The sequence below is a fragment of the Anomaloglossus baeobatrachus genome, chromosome 4 (assembly GCF_048569485.1).
Source record: "Anomaloglossus baeobatrachus isolate aAnoBae1 chromosome 4, aAnoBae1.hap1, whole genome shotgun sequence".
Classification (NCBI taxonomy): Eukaryota; Metazoa; Chordata; class Amphibia; order Anura; family Aromobatidae; genus Anomaloglossus; species Anomaloglossus baeobatrachus.
The window spans coordinates 246,618,383-246,637,866 of record NC_134356.1 but is presented as its reverse complement, the minus strand read 5'-3'; the positions used below and the strand labels follow the sequence as shown (position 1 = coordinate 246,637,866).

Sequence of the window (19,484 nt, the reverse complement as noted above, 5' to 3'; positions counted from 1 at the left end):
CGTAAATGAATTCAAGCAGCAGGCTCAAGAGCTTGATCAAGCGTTTACCAGCTATCCTCTGTTTACCTTCTAGCATCAAGCATTTAAGCAAAGGGTTAACACAGCTATTCTATAATTTTCCTCTCTGAGGTCATGGGTAGGTTTAGGACAGCAAAAAAAAGAAAAACTGATTCGTTTTAAGATTTAAAAGGAACCTGTCAGATGGAAAAATGTTTTTAATCTGCAGATATGGGGTTAATTTGCAGGTTAATAGCATTCTGAACCTGCCTTGTGCCTGCACATTATATCCTGCTGAAGGGAGGATGTTAACTTTAATCTTCCTGGCAGGGTTCCGGTTTCAGTCAAGGGGGCGGTGCCAGTGCGAGTTCAGTCACCACTCTGTGTATCAAGTGCGGCAGTTGTAACCTCGCTCCCCAAGCTCACTGACAGCAGATTCTAATGCTAAACGGTTTTCAGTTAGTGTGGGGGACTGCGGTTACAACTGCTGCTCTCCCGACACATAGCAGACTGAATCTGCGTCGGCGCCGCCTTCATGACTGAAACCGAAACGCTGCCGGGGGGATTAAAGTTAATTTCCTCCTGGCAGCAAGATTTAATGACAGGCACCGGACATGTTCTGAATGCTATTAACCTGGAAATTTACTCCGTATCTGCAGATTAATAGGAATTTTCCAGGTGACAGGTTCCCTTTAATATACAAAAGTACAATGTTCACCAAAGTTACAAAAATAATGTAAGGCTATGTTCACACAGGGCATCTTTTGCTGCATTTTTGGTGTGTCTTTGAGGTCACAAAGATGCCCCTAAATGCAAGCATTTCCTTCTCCCAGCAAAGTCTATGAGATTTCAATTTTGCTGTCCACACTGGGTATCTTTTGTTAGCTGCATCTTTGCTGCGTTTTTCAAGTACCCAAGATGCAGCATGTCAATTCTTTTTGTGTTTTTACTGTGTTTTTGAGCCCTTCCAGTCAATAGATTTGACTTAAAAAAAACGCAGTGGGCAAAACACGGTAAAAACGCAATGCATTTTTGGATGCATTTTTGCTGTGTTGCGTTTTTGGTGCGTTTTTTGGGGAAAAAAAAATATGCCGCGTGTGAACATACCCTTATAGAAATGACCATGACAATTGTAAACATAAAAAATAAATAAGATAAAGAATTAGGACTGAAAAGAAATCCTGCCACTGAAATTTGGACAGAACGTCTTGTTGCGTCTCATGGGTCTGTCATTGGGCCTGATTGAGACTTTAAACATCTCTCTGATTATCTACACTCATTCTCATGTTAAGGAAGGAAGTATTGTATGAAAAAAGACAGTAGCAATAGAGTAGAATATTTCATCGTGGAAACTTAGCTGCCTGTACCGATATCACTTTCCACATGAGATGGTACAGGCTCCAAAGTATTACCTTCATTTGCAATTAACCACTTTTACTTGGGACAACAAATGTTCTTTGAGAAAAACATATTGGAAACTCACCTCATACTGGCCTTGTTCATGGTACAACTTCCCCAGATTATAAAGGCAACTGGTCACTGAACTTTTATGAGCATTTGGATCTTTTAAGTTTTCATCTGGGATTTCTGAGCATTTCAAGAAAGTCCTTCTGGCTTCTTCCATTCTTCCCTGATTCATAAGAATTATACCTGTATTCAAGTATGCCGCTACAAAAAAAGAATTACAAAGCAAATATTAGAATAAATATGTAAAATTGCAAAGAAAAAACCCATAACGGAATATTCCAGTGGTACATTAATGGGCTAACATTTAATTGTTGACTGTGTTCTGCCAATGATTTTATTTCAGAGACTTAGGGACCACCATGGGCGATCAGTAGTTCAGCCTACATGCTTTTTAAAAGCTTTCATCTCTCCACACACTGCCAATTAGGATGCCAGTTGTGATGATGGTTTTGTGGTGAGGTTTTAGCCCTTCATCTTATTTCAAAAAGTCCGAGATGATAATGATATACAGATGTGACCAAAGAAGATAAAATGTAAATTCATTACTCACATGCCAGTGTAGGCCTGCTACCAATTGCTAGCTTGTAGTAGTGAAGAGCCTCTGCAAACTTGCTGTTTTCTTGGAGCAATAAGCCTCTGTGAGAAACAGACTGATTTTAGTTCAATTATTGCAAAATATACAGCATACGGAAATAAAAAGGGTTATAAAGTTAGAATCTGTATTTCTTACAATCAAGCACAGACACTACAGCCTAATTTAATAAGCCCTGTCCACATGTGTGTTGCAGGGAGAGTACACTGCAGAGCTATTCTTTCCAGTAATGAAACGGACATCATGACACAACCAATGGAGGCCATTACAAGTCAATGGGATCTGTCAAGCACTGCTAATGTCCTTCATATAATGGATTTGTCAGTCTGAATTCCATTTTCCTTTGCTACTAGTACAGAACAGAAAACATCAATTTTTAACACAAATGTGAACTCAACCTTATTTGCAGCCTTGTGTCCGATTCTAATGATGCGTTAACCCAAATCGTTGCCATGATTATATGGAAACTGATTAGGTGACTTGTTTTAGATGGATGTTTCTGTGTTGTAACCATAGAGAAAACAGACATTAATGGGGATGTCTCATGTTCTGAGGATTACAGCGCTCCACAAGTTACCTGCTTGCTTAGAATAGTGCTCCTTCAGTACAGACCAGCGGCATTACCGCACCAATGGCGTAAACTGTGCGCTCCTCCAATGCTGGTATATGAGATAGTTTTACTTCTGCAGAATTGGAGGAGCACAGTTACACCAAAGCTGCCTGGAATAGGTGCTACTAGTGTATTCTAACCAGCTAGAATTCAGCACTTATAAACTCTATAGAAAAGAGCTTGTAAGCACAGCACACGTTAAGAATCTGCTGCTATAATTCAGTGGCGTTGCTCATTTCCTAGCAATAAAAAAAAATAAAATCACTCAAGGAAGAGCAAAGGTAAATTCTAATGACAACTAAATAGCAAATTTGCTTGTTTTTACAAGCACTTTGCAATTTTAACAATTAAAGAACATGTAAATAACCCAGAAATTATTATTGGTGAGTGGCACTAAATAATTAAAGGGAAATTGTAATGGTATTAACAACCAGATATTGGTTTAATCTGCAGGTTAATAGTCTTATGAAAGAGCCTGACCATTGTATGAAAGTGCAGCACACCGGAGAAATTGGATTTTATTTCTTCCGAAAGCCGCCAGCTTTCAGTCATACAGGCATGTCCAGAGAAATTACATGAATTGCTCACACTGAGGGTGGTGACTGTAAGCATGCCCCGGCAATAGCGGACAGCTTTCTCTGCTAGGACGACCGGGGTGTACTTACAGCTGCAGTTTTCAGTGCTATGAGCAGTGACTCCGGCATAACTGAAAGCCTGCGGCTCCACAGACGAATCAAGGTCATTTTCTACCAGGTGCTGCACTTTTAGTACTGCAGCTAAGCACCATCATAGCGCTATAGCTTTCAGATTAACCGTATATCTGCTTGTTAATAGTTACATAGTTACTAAGGTTGAAAAAAGACCTAGGTCTTTCTAGTTCAACCTTCCTCCACCAATTCTACATTTGGTCACTAAGTCATTTACAACCAACAATGTTTTGTGTACTTTGTAATAGTGTTATAAGACTTGTCAAATTAAGAAACCCTTTTACTACTTCGCCACCAACCCAGATTTGTAATTATTTCTTCTAATTTAGCTTTCCATTTGTACAAATTCCATAGTAAATAGATTCATTAGGTAATTGCCAATGTGTTCTGTTGATTTTGTAAATGTGTGAAGGATTGTGTGAAGTTAAATATAAATGTGTGAAGCACATTGTACAGAGATGAAATACAGGACATGAAAATATATGAAAAAGGATATTTTGAGCTTGTGTGGCTAAAAGTTTCCAACAGCATTCTGCTTTATTTAAGGAATTAGCCATTTTGAATTTCACGTGGCCCTGAAAATTAGGCAAGAGATGCCAGCTAGCTACAGATCAAACCCCATTTCAACAGGTAACAAAATTAAATTCTAACCATGTGGGTATTTCATTTTTATGATTGAAAAAGTTCTAACAAACAATCGAGCTTTGCTTTATGGTTAGACATCTCTTCCTAGAAATCTTTACCATCAATAAAGAGCATTCCTGTTTTTATGTGGCCCAGTCTCCATACAGTTTTATACCACATAATAAGAAGGAGCTTATGAAATATTTCCTAATGTAATCCACATGCATGAATACTTTCTATTGAATGAATAGCAAGGGGAATGACTTTGGCAGTCAAGCAAAAAGTATGACTTGAGCAAAGTGAATATAATTGCATAGACATTACATTTACACATTTCATTAACATTTTTTATATATCTTTAATGATATAGAGAAAGCTATAATATATAGTGTATTGGTGTGTACATACTCAGGATTGTACTGGTTTTCCCATAATGCCTGAAAAGACTAGCACTAAGAACATGATCTACAGCAGACTGTCATTAGATCTGTTTATCTTGGAATTTTTTTGTAATCCCAGCTGAATCAGGTCTCATTGGGATGTTCATTTTACGTTGCAGAACAATGCAGAACCAGATTTCTATCTCGTCAGCAATGATACACTGTATGACTTGAGATAAAACATCGCACAATCCTGTTCATGCGTTACTAACACTTTTACTACCCATTTCAAATCTATATTAAATTCTTGATGGCTATGTTTGCAAATAATTAAAGAGAATCTGTCACAAATCAGAGCCTGGCTGCATGATTGCATCTAGGTATATTTGTCTCTGAAACACTCCAGTGTTTGACAGAAAATACAGTTAGAAGCATAGTCTCTGCGTATCTTCTGACTATATTTTATATACCGTAAATATTACCTGGCTGCATTTGTATACTACTTTCTGCTATTTGAGAATTAAAGGAATCTCTCAGCAGGTTTTACTACCTAATGTGACAGCAACATAATTTAGGCAAGGAGATTTTGAATCTAACAGTGTATCACTTAGATTACTGGCTGCTGCCGTTCTGTAAGAATTAAAAAATTGAACTTCAAGCATGTAAGCTAAGCTAAGAGAGCTGCCTCCGCCCACACCAAGCTCCCAATAGAGAATGTACATTGACAGTGAGGTGTCAATCAGAGGAGGGGGCATATGGAAGCAGGGTGCAAGTGAGTTTCTAGTACTCTAATGCTGCGTGCCCATTACCAGTGTTTGCAGCGTTTTGGATACAGCATGCTTCAGCTGAGTCCAAAATGCTGTGTTGTACAGTATAAGCATAGAGGATGGATTTCTAGAAATCCCGTGCCCACTGTGCTTGTTACTGCAGGAAACACTGACCTGAGGTGCGTGTTTCCAGACCGCAGCATGTCAATTGTTTGCTGCAGATTCGCATGCGTCCTCTGTAGGGAGCACACAAGCGAGAGACCACAGCACACTGAACCCTGATTATGGGTACAAGCAGCTGCGGTCTCCTGCGAAGGAGACTCGCGGACCCACAGGTCACGACCCACTGTGCCCAGGACGAAGATAGTCCTGATAGTGGACACATAGCCTAATGCTAATCACAGGGTAATATACCCTTTAGTTTAGGTGAACAATAGCTCACACACTGATATATAGTTGCTTTTTGTTTCTTAACAGTTATATCATGCTGTCTTCAGCTTACATAGCAAAAACCTGCTGAGAGATTCCCTTTAATACAATTAATTGGAATGGGGTTTTAAAAAGCCCATCTCCAATATAAGACACCATACTTTTTCTTTACTCATATCAGTTGTATATTTATGTCACTAATGTTACTCTATTTACATTTATCATACTGTCACCAACTTTCTCAATTTGCAAAATGAAAAGGATAATTATATATACACATAATTATATTATATTATTAATAATAATAAATAATAATAGCCTTTTACTATATTTTCACAATTTAAAAAAAACATATTGGATTCACTGCATCCCTAAAAGTCCGCAAATTGAAAATATATTATCATTTAATGCTTTTTTTTAAAGAAAGAAAGAAAATATAATAATGTACGAAAAGATCACATGTATGTCAAAACAATAGCAATGAAAAATAACTGCTTGTCCTGCAAGAAAAAAAAAATAACAAAAAACACTCTCACGGCTCAAAGGACAAACATAAAAAAATATGGGTCTCAGAATATGGTGACTTTAAAAAAAAAAAAAAAAATAAAAAAATAATTATGCTATGAAAACAGTAAAACAAGCACATTATATATATATATACATATATATATATATATATATATATATATATATATATATATATATATATATATATATACATACACACACACACACACACACACACACACATATATATATATATATAAATATATATACACACATACACACATGCTCTATATACCGTGCCTACAAGTAGTCTTCAACCCCCTGCAGATTTAGCAGGTTTGATAAGATGCAAATAAGTTAGAGCCTGCAAACTTCAAACAAGAGCAGGATTTATTAACAGATGCATAAATCTTACAAACCAACAAGCTATGTTGCTCAGTTAAATTTTAATAAATTTTCAACATAAAAGTGTGGGTCAATTATTATTCAACCCCTAGGTTTAATATTTTGTGGAATAACCCTTGTTTGCAATTACAGCTAATAATCGTCTTTTATAAGACCTGATCAGGCCGGCACAGGTCTCTGGAGTTATCTTGGCCCACTCCTCCATGCAGATATTCTCCAAGTTATCTAGGTTCTTTGAGTATCTCATGTGGACTTTAATCTTGAGCTCCTTCCACAAGTTTTCAATTGGGTTAAGGTCAGAAGACTGACTAGGCCACTGCAAGACCTTGATTTTTTCCCTCTTGAACCAGGCCTTGGTTTTCTTGGCTGTGTGCTTTGGGTCGTTGTCTTGTTGGAAGATGAAATGACGACCCATCTTAAGATCCTTGATGGAGGAGCGGAGGTTCTTGGCCAAAATCTCCAGGTAGGCTGTGCTATCCATCTTCCCATGGATGCGGACCAGATGGCCAGGCCCCTTGGCTGAGAAACAGCCCCACAGCAAGATGCTGCCACCACCATGCTTGACTGTAGGGATGGTATTCTTGGGGTCGTATGCAGTGCCATCCAGTCTCCAAACGTCACGTGTGTGGTTGGCACCAAAGATCTCGATCTTGGTCTCATCAGACCAGAGAACCTTGAACCAGTCTGTCTCAGAGTCCTCCAAGTGATCATGAGCAAACTGTAGACGAGCCTTGACATGACGCTTTGAAAGTAAAGGTACCTTACGGGCTCGTCTGGAACGGAGACCATTGCGGTGGAGTACGTTACTTATGGTATTGACTGAAACCAATGTCCCCACTGCCATGAGATCTTCCCGGAGCTCCTTCCTTGTTGTCCTTGGGTTAGCCTTGACTCTTCGGACAAGCCTGGCCTCGGCACGGGTGGAAACTTTCAAAGGCTGTCCAGGCCGTGGAAGGCTAACAGTAGTTCCATAAGCCTTCCACTTCCGGATGATGCTCCCAACAGTGGAGACAGGTAGGCCCAACTCCTTGGAAAGGGTTTTGTACCCCTTGCCAGCCTTGTGACCCTCCACGATCTTGTCTCTGATGGCCTTGAAATGCTCCTTTGTCTTTCCCATGTTGACCAAGTATGAGTGCTGTTCACAAGTTTGGGGAGGGTCTTAATTAGTCAGAAAAGGCTGGAAAAAGAGATTATTAATCCAAACATGTGAAGCTCATTGTTCTTTGTGCCTGAAATACTTCTTAGTACTTTAGGGGAACCAAACAGAATTCTGGTGGATTGAGGGGTTGAATAATAAATGACCCTCTGAATAAACTTTTCACAATTTAAAAAAAAAAAAAAAAAAAAGAAATAACATTCTTTTTTGCTGCAGTGCATTTCACACTTCCAGGCTGATCTACAGTCCAAATGACACAATGCCAAGTTAATTCCGAATGTGTAAACCTGCTAAATCTGCAGGGGGTTGAATACTACTTGTAGGCACTGTATATATATAATAATAAATAATAATAATTATATGTATGTATATATATATATATATATATATATATATATTTGAGAGAGAGAGAGAGAGAGAGAGAGAGCGATAGTACAGACCAAAAGTTTCTCTCATTCAAAGAGTTTTCTTTATTTTCACAACTCTAAAAATTGTAGATTCACATTGAAGGCATCAAAACTATGAATTAACACATGTGGAATGAAATACTTAAAAAAAAAAAAAAGTGTGAAACAACTGAAAATATGTCTTATATTCTAGGTTCTTCAAAGTAGCCACCTTTTGCTTTGATTACTACTTTGCACACTCTTAGCATTCTCTTGAGGAGCCTTCAAGAGATAGTCGCCGGAAATGGGTATCCAACAGTCTTGAAGGAGTTCCCAGAGATGCTTTGCACTTGTTGGCCCTGTTGCCTTCACTCTGCGGTCCAGCTTACCACAAACCATCTCGATTGGGTTCAGGTCTGGTGACTGTGGAGGCCAGTTCATCTGGCGTAGCACCCCATCACTCTCCTTCTTAGTCAAATAGCCCTTACACAGCCTGGAGGTGTGTTTGGGGTCATTGTCGTGTTGAAAAATAAATGATGGTCCAACTAAACGCAAACCAGATGGAATAGCATGCCGCTGCAAGATGCTGTGGTAGCCAAGCTAGTTCAGTATGCCTTCAATTTTGAATAAATCCCCAACAGTGTCACCAGCAAAGCACCATCACACCTCTTCCTACATGCTTCACGGTCAGAACCAGGCACGTAGAGTCCATCCGTTCAGAAAGACACGCACAAAGACATGGTGGTTAAATCCAAAGATCTCAAATTTAGACTCATCAGACCAAAGCACAGATTTCCACTAGTCTAATGTTTATTCCTTGTGTTCTTTAGCCCAAACAAGCCTCTTCTGCTTGTTGCCTGTCCTTAGCAGTGGTTTCCTAGCAGCTATTTTACCATGAAGGCCTGCTGCACAAAGTCTCCTCTTAACAGTTGTTCTAGAGATGTGTCTGCTGCTAGAACTCTGTGTGGCATTGACCTGGTCTCTAATCTGAGCTGCTGTTAACCTGCGATTTCTGAGGCTGGCGACTCGGATAAACTTATCCTCCGCCGCAACTGATTGTCCCAACCCCATTTATAAGGCAAGAAATCCCACTTATTAAACCTGACAGGACACACCTGTGAAGTGAAAACCATTTCCGGTGACTACCTCTTGAACCTCAAAGAGAATGCCAAGAGTGTGCAAACCAGTAATCAAAGCAAAAGGTGGCTACTTTGAAGAACCTAGAATATAAGACATGTTTTCAGTTCTTTACTTTATTGTTAAGTATTTCATTGCATATGTGTTAATTCATAGTTTTGATGTCTTCACTGTGAATCTACAATTTTCAGAGTCATGAAAATAAACTCTTTGAATGAGGTGTGTCCAAACTTTTGGTCTGTACTAATATATATATATATACACACCGTATTTTTCGCTTTATAAGACGCACCTGATTATAAGACGCACCCCCAAATTTGGTGAAGGAATAGAGAATTTTTTAATAAATGGGGTCCGTCTTATAATGCCAGTGTCCGTCTAACAAATAATATAGGGTATATGTCCCTCATAGCCCCCTCATCCTAAAATTAGCCCCCTTAATCTGGATATGGCCACCTTATATTGAACACGTCCCCCAGGGATGCCACATTTCCCCTATGGCTGGCACACAGGCCCACTGTGGCTGGCACACAGGCCCACTGGAGCAGGCACACAGGCCCACTGGGGCAGGCACACAGGCCCACTGGGGCAGGCACACAGGCCCACTGGGGCAGGCACACAGGCCCACTGGGGCAGGCAGGCAGACAGGCCCACTGGGGCAGGCAGGCAGACAGGCCCACTGGGGCAGGCAGGCAGACAGGCCCACTGGGGCAGGCAGGCAGACAGGCCCACTGGGGCAGGCAGGCAGACAGGCCCACTGGGGCAGGCAGGCAGACAGGCCCACTGGGGCAGGCAGGCAGACAGGCCCACTGGGGCAGGCAGGCAGACAGGCCCACTGGGGCAGGCAGGCAGACAGGCCCACTGGGGCAGGCAGGCAGACAGGCCCACTGGGGCAGGCAGGCAGACAGGCCCACTGGGGCAGGCAGGCAGACAGGCCCACTGGGGCAGGCAGGCAGACAGGCCCACTGGGGCAGGCAGGCAGACAGGCCCACTGGGGCAGGCAGGCAGACAGGCCCACTGGGGCAGGCAGGCAGACAGGCCCACTGGGGCAGGCAGGCAGACAGGCCCACTGGGGCAGGCAGGCAGACAGGCCCAATGGGGCAGGCAGGCAGACAGGCCCAATGGGGCAGGCAGGCAGACAGGCTCACTGGGGCAGGCAGGCAGACAGGCTCACTGGGGCAGGCAGGCAGACAGGCCCACTGGGGCAGGTAGACAGGCCCACTGGGGCAGGCAGACAGGCCCACTGAGGCAGGCAGGCAGACAGGCCCACTGGGGCAGGCAGGCAGACAGGCCCACTGGGGCAGGCAGGCAGACAGGCCCACTGGGACAGGCAGGCAGACAGGCCCACTGGGGCAGGCAGGTAGACAGGCCCACTGGGGCAGGCAGACAGGCCCACTGGGGCAGGCAGACAGGCCCACTGGGGCAGGCAGACAGGCCCACTGGGGCAGGCAGACAGGCCCACTGGGGCAGGCAGACAGGCCCACTGGGGCAGGCAGACAGGCCCACTGGGGCAGGCAGACAGGCCCACTGGGGCAGGCAGATAGGCCCACTGGGGCAAGCAGACATCACCCTCTGTTACATATCGCCCCCATGTTGCTGCTTTTAGTAAAATAATCTCTTTCCTTACCTTCTGCAACACTGTCTTGTCTTACTGGGGCAGGCAGGCAGACAGGCCCACTGGGGCAGGCAGACAGGCCCACTGAGGCAGGCAGGCAGACAGGCCCACTGGGGCAGGCAGGCAGACAGGCCCACTGGGACAGGCAGGCAGACAGGCCCACTGGGGCAGGCAGGCAGACAGGCCCACTGGGGCAGGCAGGCAGTGCAGGCCCACTGGGGCAGGCAGGCAGTGCAGGCCCACTGGGGCAGGCAGACAGGCCCACTGGGGCAGGCAGACAGGCCCACTGGGGCAGGCAGACAGGCCCACTGGGGCAGGCAGACAGGCCCACTGGGGCAGGCAGACAGGCCCACTGGGGCAGGCAGACAGGCCCACTGGGGCAGGCAGATAGGCCCACTGGGGCAAGCAGACATCACCCTCTGTTACATATCGCCCCCATGTTGCTGCTTTTAGTAAAATAAACTCTTTCCTTACCTTCTGCAACACTGTCTTGTCTTGTGTCTCCCTCCTCGGGGTTGAGCTCCTCTAGTGTCTCCTGCACTTCCTACTTCCTGGTTCTAGTGCAGGTCATGTGATCGGGACAGCAGAGAGATATCTCTGCGTGCCTAATCACAGCAGCAGGAGGGAGACCGGGCAGACGCTGGAGGAGGTGAGTAAAGAGTTTATTATTTTACTATGGGCAGCAGCACGGGAGGCTATAGCTAACACAGGGGGAGGGGGGATCCTGTGCGATCAAAGGTAAGCACAGGCAGATATAATATGTGCAGCTCCCCCAGCCCATCAGCGCAATGCAGTTTCAGCACCACGCTTCTGATGGACAGCGGCTATGCATATTATATGAGCGGGAGCAGGAGATCAAACGCTGCCGCTCCCAACTTTCCCTGCCCCCAGCACCGCTCCAGAGCTGCCCGCACCTCCACTGGACTCTGTATATATATATATACACCCCCCCCCCGTATATTCGGAATATAAGACGCACCCCCTACTTTCCCCCAAAATTTGGGGGAACAAAAGTGCGTCTTATAAAGCGAAAAATACGGTGTGTGTATATATATATATATATATATATATATATATATATATATATATATATATATATATATATATATATATATGATAGATACACACACGCACACAACGGTTTGGTAAGCCCCCACTTTACTCCAAAAAGATTGTCCTTCCTGCTTTGTATGGTAGATTAAAAGGTGGCAACGTCCATCATTCCTCACAAAAAAAAAATCCCTGTTGGTTATGTTAGTATTGTATTTTAAAAAAAAAAAAAAGAAGACTGTATTGGCAAACAGCAGAATTATGTGCTTCAAGTGAAGAAACAATGGCTTTTCGAGTTATTCAGTATCGTAAAACCACGCAAGTAAATACTACTTGAGTCTATACATTCCATATTATATAAAATAAATCATTACAGTGTATAACACACTGAGCAGAGTATGATTTTTTTTTTTTTATAGATACAAATTACATGCACAGCACGGAAGAAGAAAAGATATTGACCTCTAGTAATTCTTACTAGCTGATTAATTCTTAGACTTCCAAGACACGAAGGACATATCAGATATGCTATATATATCTTATGACATTATCATGTCTGCAGTGACTAACACAAATTGGATGCACTCGGACCGTAAATTAAAGATTTTTTTTTTAACATAGGGATGATAAGACGTGTGGCATCACTTCTAAACAGTCTAAATGAATGTATTAATGCTACACATGCTATACTTTTATTATCAAGTTTGGAAGCTGTTGTGCAGTCAAGGCTCTGCTGAGGTCAGACTTCTACAACCTAATTAGACTTGCCAATTGGGGAACGAGTGTTTGAAGGGGAACAAGAGCTTGTAGGACTACTCATTCCTGACGATTAGACCATCTAAAGAGGTCAGCATAGTAATGGTCATAAGGCCAGTTTCTCAATTTCATAAAACACAAATCATCTTTGCACTGGAAGGTTCAGCCCAACTACTGCGTATCACCACTGAGCTAACGGCTTTACATATGTCTATAAAGCAGTTACCTTACATAAGTAAACCTGACATAAGTGTGGACACTATTGCAAACCCCTTGTGGAGAAGTGACGGTCTAACAACACCCTCATTTTGTAAAGTATTTTACATGCATAAAAAGTGAATGGCAAGATTACGTTATTTGTAGCATTTGGGAATCTTACTGATCCACAGTCATCAATGAGGGACGTTGCTGGTAGGTTGTCTCACTAGTATTTATTGAAAATTGATAGGACATGCTATAAATGGTTGGTATATATGGGTCCCACCCTAAAACCTGCATTTATGTCCAGAATGGGGGCCCTCAAACCACAGTTCTCGCTGGTGTACTGCAAGCAGTGACTGGAGAAGTAGATGCACCTCATTGCTATAGGAGTTCTCAATACATACGGATCATGCACTGTCACTTCTTCACTCACTGGTGGTCAAATGCTAGCTGCGATTCTGGAGATAAGCGAGTCTCAGAGGTGGGTCCTGCATCTATCAGTCATTATGGCATAGCCTACCAATATCTCATAAATGTTTCTCATGAGACAACCCATTTAGAGGGATTTCCAGGCACAGATTAAAGCATTGTAAAAGTTGACAGAAATTAAAAGAAATCTGTCACCTATGTACCTGAAGTCACATAAGGTTATTATGAAGATAAATAGCATTACAATGCTTCATAGCCACCTCACTAAAAGTGAGGCTGCCAGGGGAAAATTAACTTATTGCCTCCTGGGAGCCGCTGGCTTTTAGTCATGGGGATTTGCACGGAGCAACTTCGATCAACGCTCTAAGCACTATTCACTGTACGGTGACTGGTGGCTGTAGGCACACCTCAGCATTTTCACAGACAGCTCAGCAGTGCATCTATGCAGAGTAAGCTGACAATCAAAGTTTCGTGGCGTGCCTACAGCCAACACTCACAGTATAAGTGAGCAGTCACTGTAATCGCTCAGCGCACACCCCATGACTGAAAGCCAGCATCTCACCACAGTAAATAAGTGAATTATTTCTTGGCATCCACACTTTCAGCATTTCCCAACAGTTTCCCTTTAGGAAACATCATAATTTCCTTGCTGTTAAAATTCTGCTTTGTTCTTGAGTGGAACATTCAAAGCACAGAGATTTCCTGTCTGTCTTTGAACATCTGAACCAGCAGCTTTGCAGTGAGCTCTCAATGGTGAGCCATGGCCTGTGATCCTCGGAAGGGAGGGAAAGTACATTGGAGGTTCCACACAGAACAAGTAATCATATTAGCTTGTGCCATTAGCCAGAGGGCATGGTGCTGGCCAGAATGAGAGAGTATATTATAATACATGAATTCACTATTTGAATCCTTCCATAGTACATTGAGCCAGTGTGGTAAAAATCTGTAACATTACTGACTGCAGGAGAGTCTCAGGATAGAAGATACTAGGTGAAGTGAGAGACAGAAGAAAGTGTCGGTAGCGAGTCTCAGGATGGTGCTTTGAAGGTGAAGTGGGCAGGCACAGAGGGAGGGAATGTGTGAGCTGTGTGACAGATCTGCTTCTTGGGTGAAGTTTACTAATAATGACTTGCGACCTGATGCCCCACAGCATCCATGCTCAAAAATTGAGCCCCAAAGACTCCAAACCACATTGACCTACAGGCACATCACCACAGCAACAATGGCACACAGGACCAACACCAAGTTAAAGGAGCTAAAAAAAAAAAAACCCTAACCTTCCACACGTTCTCATACCATGAGGTGAGAGCAAAAAGCGGTGGAACCCCTATTGCGGTCTCTGGCAAATTAAAAATGCCTTAGTCAAATGGGAGGAGTTCTAATGTAAGTAACACAAAAAAGAGGGGTGCAAATCATGCAGTATATCATAGCTGTAGAAAAAGACATGGTCTCAACTCATCAAGAACAGCAGTTTTCTTGCTGGTCTTGATGAAGGGACGAGATGGTGGAGTCACATGCTCCTGATCCATGAAGAGGTGCATGCCGCACAATCAATCTGGAATATCTGACCAGTGGCTTGCACCTGTGTGCAGGAACTGGAGTGAAATTTGTGGCTGAACACCACAGCTCAGTCATGAATTAAACAAGCTGTGGCGTCACACGTCTCCACCACTTACCAGATCCGCTCATTTTGGTAGATTTCGGAGAAACTGTCGTACAATTGCCAAAAGTCGCAAAATTTTGATGCTAGTCCAAGTTGAAGCAAACGTTTGTGACTTTTCAAAGCTTTCACGTCACTTTTTTTTTCAGAAAAGCTTTAATGTGTCAAGGCTATGAACTACACATCCAAAATGTATACATTGATTTATTGTGGCTAAGCAAAAATTTACAAAACTGAATATTAAAGCATCACTCTAGTGTTTATTTCATCCTTGGAGTAGTATCATTCATGCACGTTCTATGTGTGTATTAAAATACTTACCAGTCACGATCTTCTTCTGTTCTTGTCGCCACTCTGGTCGTTTTCTGCTAGCTGGATCACTCCAGTGTTTGCTGGGCGAGGCAGAGGTCACTTTTCAATTAAGTCTATGAAAGCAAGAATAAAGGCCGCTTTACACGCTACGACATCGCTAGCAATTGCTAGCGATGTCGAGGGCAAAAGCACCCGGCCCCATCGTACATGCGATATCGTGTGATCGCTGCTGTAGCGAACATTATCGCTACGGCAACGTCACACGCACATACCTGCCCTGCGACGTCGCTGTGACCGGCGAACCGCCTCCTTTCTAAGGGGGCGGTTCGTTCAGCGTCACAGCGACGTCACAGCAGCGTCACCGAACCGCCGCCCAATAGAAGCGGAGGGGCGGAGATGAGCGGGACGTAACATCCTGCCCATCTCCTTCCTTCCTCATTTTGGCCGGCCGCAGGTAAGGGGAGGTTCCTTGTTCCTGCGGTGTCACACATAGTGATGTGTGCTGCCGCAGGAGCGACGAACTACTTCGTACACCAACCAGCAGCGATATTCGAGAATAGGGGGGCATGTCACCGATGAGCGATTTTGACCGTTTTTGCGACGATTCAAAATCGCTCATAGGTGTCACACGCAAAGACATCGCTAAAGCGACCGGATGTGCGTCACAAATTCCGTGACCCCAACGAGATCGCTTGAGCGTTGTCGCAGCGTATAAAGCGGCCTTTAGGCTCTCATAGACTTACACTGAGAGCTTGTGACAGCTGTAACTTTTAGCCAATCAGGAACTGTGGTCACATGACAGTGGATCGTGACCAGAGCAGGACTCAAAAGAGCAGAAGGAGGAAGCTGGTGTCTTTCTATGGGCAGGGAACAAACATTAGTAATACCACTCAGACAATGAAATAAAAGATAAAAAAAATGCTAGAGTGGTGCTTTAACAAATTCATGCTTTTATTTTTGGGAACGATACATATTTACTGTAGGATTATTGGAGGAATCTGAATTTTGATTAAGATTTCAAACGTTAGCTCCTTCAGGTTATAAAAAGTGATTTAGGCAATAATTTACTAGGGAGCTGCATTTTTCACAAGTCCTTATCTAAACTCAATGTGGAATTATGGCTTTGTGCACATTTTGAAGCGACTGAATATTTCACGTGCACTAAAGAAGGTTGCTGACGATTCTTCATTTCTCACCAACAAGATTACGTCTTACTGTGGCTTTGGTCTGAAAACACAATAACCTCCACTCTGACCCCAGCACAACTCACAGGATGAGCTGTCAGGTTTGGCAGACTTCCCATCTACAGCTGTATCCTCTGTGTTATACTGTAACACAAGAAGGGACTTTACGCTGCTTTCTACAATACTCAGTCACTCTTTCTTCACTTCAAAAGCGATTTTGGATCAGGTAGTGTCCACCATATTCCTTCTCCTGTACACTGTCAGTAATCAATCTATTTTATCAAAAATGATTTTAAAAAGCTGACATCAAGAAAATTGTTAAATACTGGGTACTTCAGAAAATAGAACAACAATGAAAATAATTTTAGTAATTTGATGTGCCAGTGCTAAGAAATCAAGCTTCGAACCCACATGTAAATTACCTACAAGTGTATTGGGTCATAATAACACAAGGTTTACTAGCACAAAGTGGAACAGGAACAGAAATGAGCTTACTACATGGATACAAAAGACAAACCGAGCTTACTATATAAAAGGGAACAGAACAGAGCTTACTACATAGATACAGTAACAGAACTGAACTTATTACATAGCTACAGGATCAGAACTGAGCTTACTACATAAATACAGGAACATAACTGAGCTTACTACATAAGTACAGGAACAGAAACAAGCTAACGACATAACAACAGGAACAAAATGAAAGCTTACTACAAAGATACAGAATCAGAACTGAGCTTACTACATAGATACAGGACCTATACTGAACTTAGGGACCTGTCGGGGAGGTGGGCATTTCCCCCTCTGTGCTCAAGCCCACCCCCGTGTGTCTGACAGTCAAAAAGACCATACACACTGTTAAAGGCTATCGATTCTTTAGGGCATACAAGGGCCAAACTCATAAAAGTCTTGAGCGTTAAAGAGGTTACCTGGTCACCAGGTTTTTGCTATGTAATCTGAAAACACAATGTAGGTACAGATGCGATGATTACAGTGCTGTATCACTTACTGAGCTGTGTTTTGCTGTTTCGATACAGTGTTTCACAAACAGGAGATTATCACTAGATGACAACTTGCCTCCTGCATCCTAGTCCAGCCCCATCCCTACCACTGATTAGCAGCTCTCAGTCACTATATAATGTACACAGAAAGCTGTGGAATGGATGGAGTTATACACAGCTCAATACCTGAGCTCTGTTAAGGTGGTGTCACACATAGCGACGACAACAACGTCGCTGCTAAGTCACCATTTTCTGTGACGTAGCAGCGACGCCCCATCGCTGTCGCTGTGTGTGACATCCAGCAACGACCTGGCCCCTGCTGTGAGGTCGCCGGTCGTTGCTGCATGTCCTGCTTCATTTTTTGGACGTTGCTCTCCCGCTGTGAAGCACACATCGCTGTGTGTGACAGCGAGAGAGCAACGAACTGAAGCGAGCAGGGAGCGTCTGGCAGCCTGCGGTAAGCTGTAACCACGGTAAACATCGGGTAACCAAGGGAAGCCCTTTCCTTGGTTACCCGATATTTATCTTAGTTACTAGCGTCCGCCGGTCTCACGCTGCCAGTGCCGGCTCCCTGCTCCCTGCACATGTAGCTATAGTACACATCGGGTAATTAACCCGATGTGTACTCTGGCTAGGAGTGCAGGGAACAGGGAGCTGGCACTGGCAGCGTGAGAGCGGCGGACGCTAGTAACTAATGTAAATATCAGGTAACCAAGAGAAGTGCTTTCCTTGGTTACCCGATATTTACCTTAGTTACGCTTCCACGCGTCGCTGCTGGCTGGGGGCTGGTCACTGATCGCTGGTGAGATCTGCCTGTTTGACAGCTCACCAGCGATCATGTAACAACGCAGCAGCGATCCTGATAAGGTCAGATGGCTGGTCGTGATCGCTGCTGCGTTGCTATGTCACGTGTGACACCACCTTTAGTCTGCAGCAAAGAAAACTGTCACTCTAGTATAACTGCAGCAACCAGTTAAAGTGATACATCTCTGGAATCATTGTCTTTGTCCCTACCTCATGCTGCTGTCAGAGACAGTTTGAGACTAACATTGGTGACCTTTTCATAGTATAGATTATCAATATTAGATCAATGGGGGTCCAAACCCCAGAAACCAGCTAAAGATTCACGATGCACATTAATGAGTACAGCTTTGCACAGTGTGTTGCAGCCCTGCATGGTTCTGTACCTCTCTCCTATTCATTAGGATGGCAATCACAAAAACAAAAACTATGGATATGGGAGGCAAATTATGTGGACATCAGGCTTCCTTTTTCTCTTAAAGGATTAGAAGACAAAAAAATGTATTCACAAACAAATTTAAACTGGTATGTGCTTCAATACTGGGCTAAAATCTTCATCAGGTCAGAGGCAGAAGTAATGTGAAGGATATGTACACAAAATAGCACCCAAAAATATAATTTGCATGTCATTAACACATACATTAAAGCTATTTAACATCATTAACACTTCAGAATCATAAATTACCATTAATTTACATATGAATATTACAGTAATTATGTATTTGGCATCATTTTGTTGTATCGCGCTCAATGTAGTAAACAGAGCTGCAGCTGATGGCCTTGATTCTACATGCAATGTCAAGCCAAGTGCCTGGGATTGCTCAACATCATAAAATAAGAGGATCACCTCCTCTGGACAAGTTTCTGACCATTGTTCATAGAATCTACCCTGTGAGGCACCGTTATATTTTGCTATTAAGTAATTCAATAGGAGAATACTGCAGTATCATTCAATGTACGGAGCTCTGCAAATTTTAATGAGTCGTTGACTCTTCAATCTGCTGATCACTGGGAGTGCCACGAGTCAGCTCCTGCCTGATCTGATATTGATGACTTAACCTAGAGGTTTGTGTTTATTTTTCTGCTAAATTAATAAATGTAGACAATTCATCACTACAGCTAAACTAGAAAAGAGATAGTAGCCCAGTGGGTCAGAAGTAGAGATGAGCGGACCTGTTAAGTCCGGATTTGCGGGGTTCAGCCGGACTTTAGATAAAGTCTAGTTCAGGACCCGGATTTGACCGGAAACCCAATGGAAATCACTGACTGGTTAGTTTGGCTCTCCACCCACATACAGTCAGCCAAGAACAG

General features: G+C 43.2%; 1 protein-coding gene across 2 annotated transcripts in view; it reads right to left on the bottom strand.

Annotated features, from left to right (window-relative positions):
* Window positions 1-19,484, bottom strand: part of TMTC2 (transmembrane O-mannosyltransferase targeting cadherins 2) — a 414,704-nt gene that overhangs the window by 147,673 nt on the left and 247,547 nt on the right. For both annotated transcript variants that reach the window (XM_075344778.1, XM_075344777.1), the window contains exons 5-6: window positions 2,015-2,100; window positions 1,481-1,665 (exon numbers count right to left, since the gene is read on the bottom strand). In XM_075344778.1, the coding sequence (XP_075200893.1) occupies window positions 1,481-1,665; window positions 2,015-2,100 (271 nt within the window). The remainder of the gene's footprint in view (window positions 1-1,480; window positions 1,666-2,014; window positions 2,101-19,484) is intronic.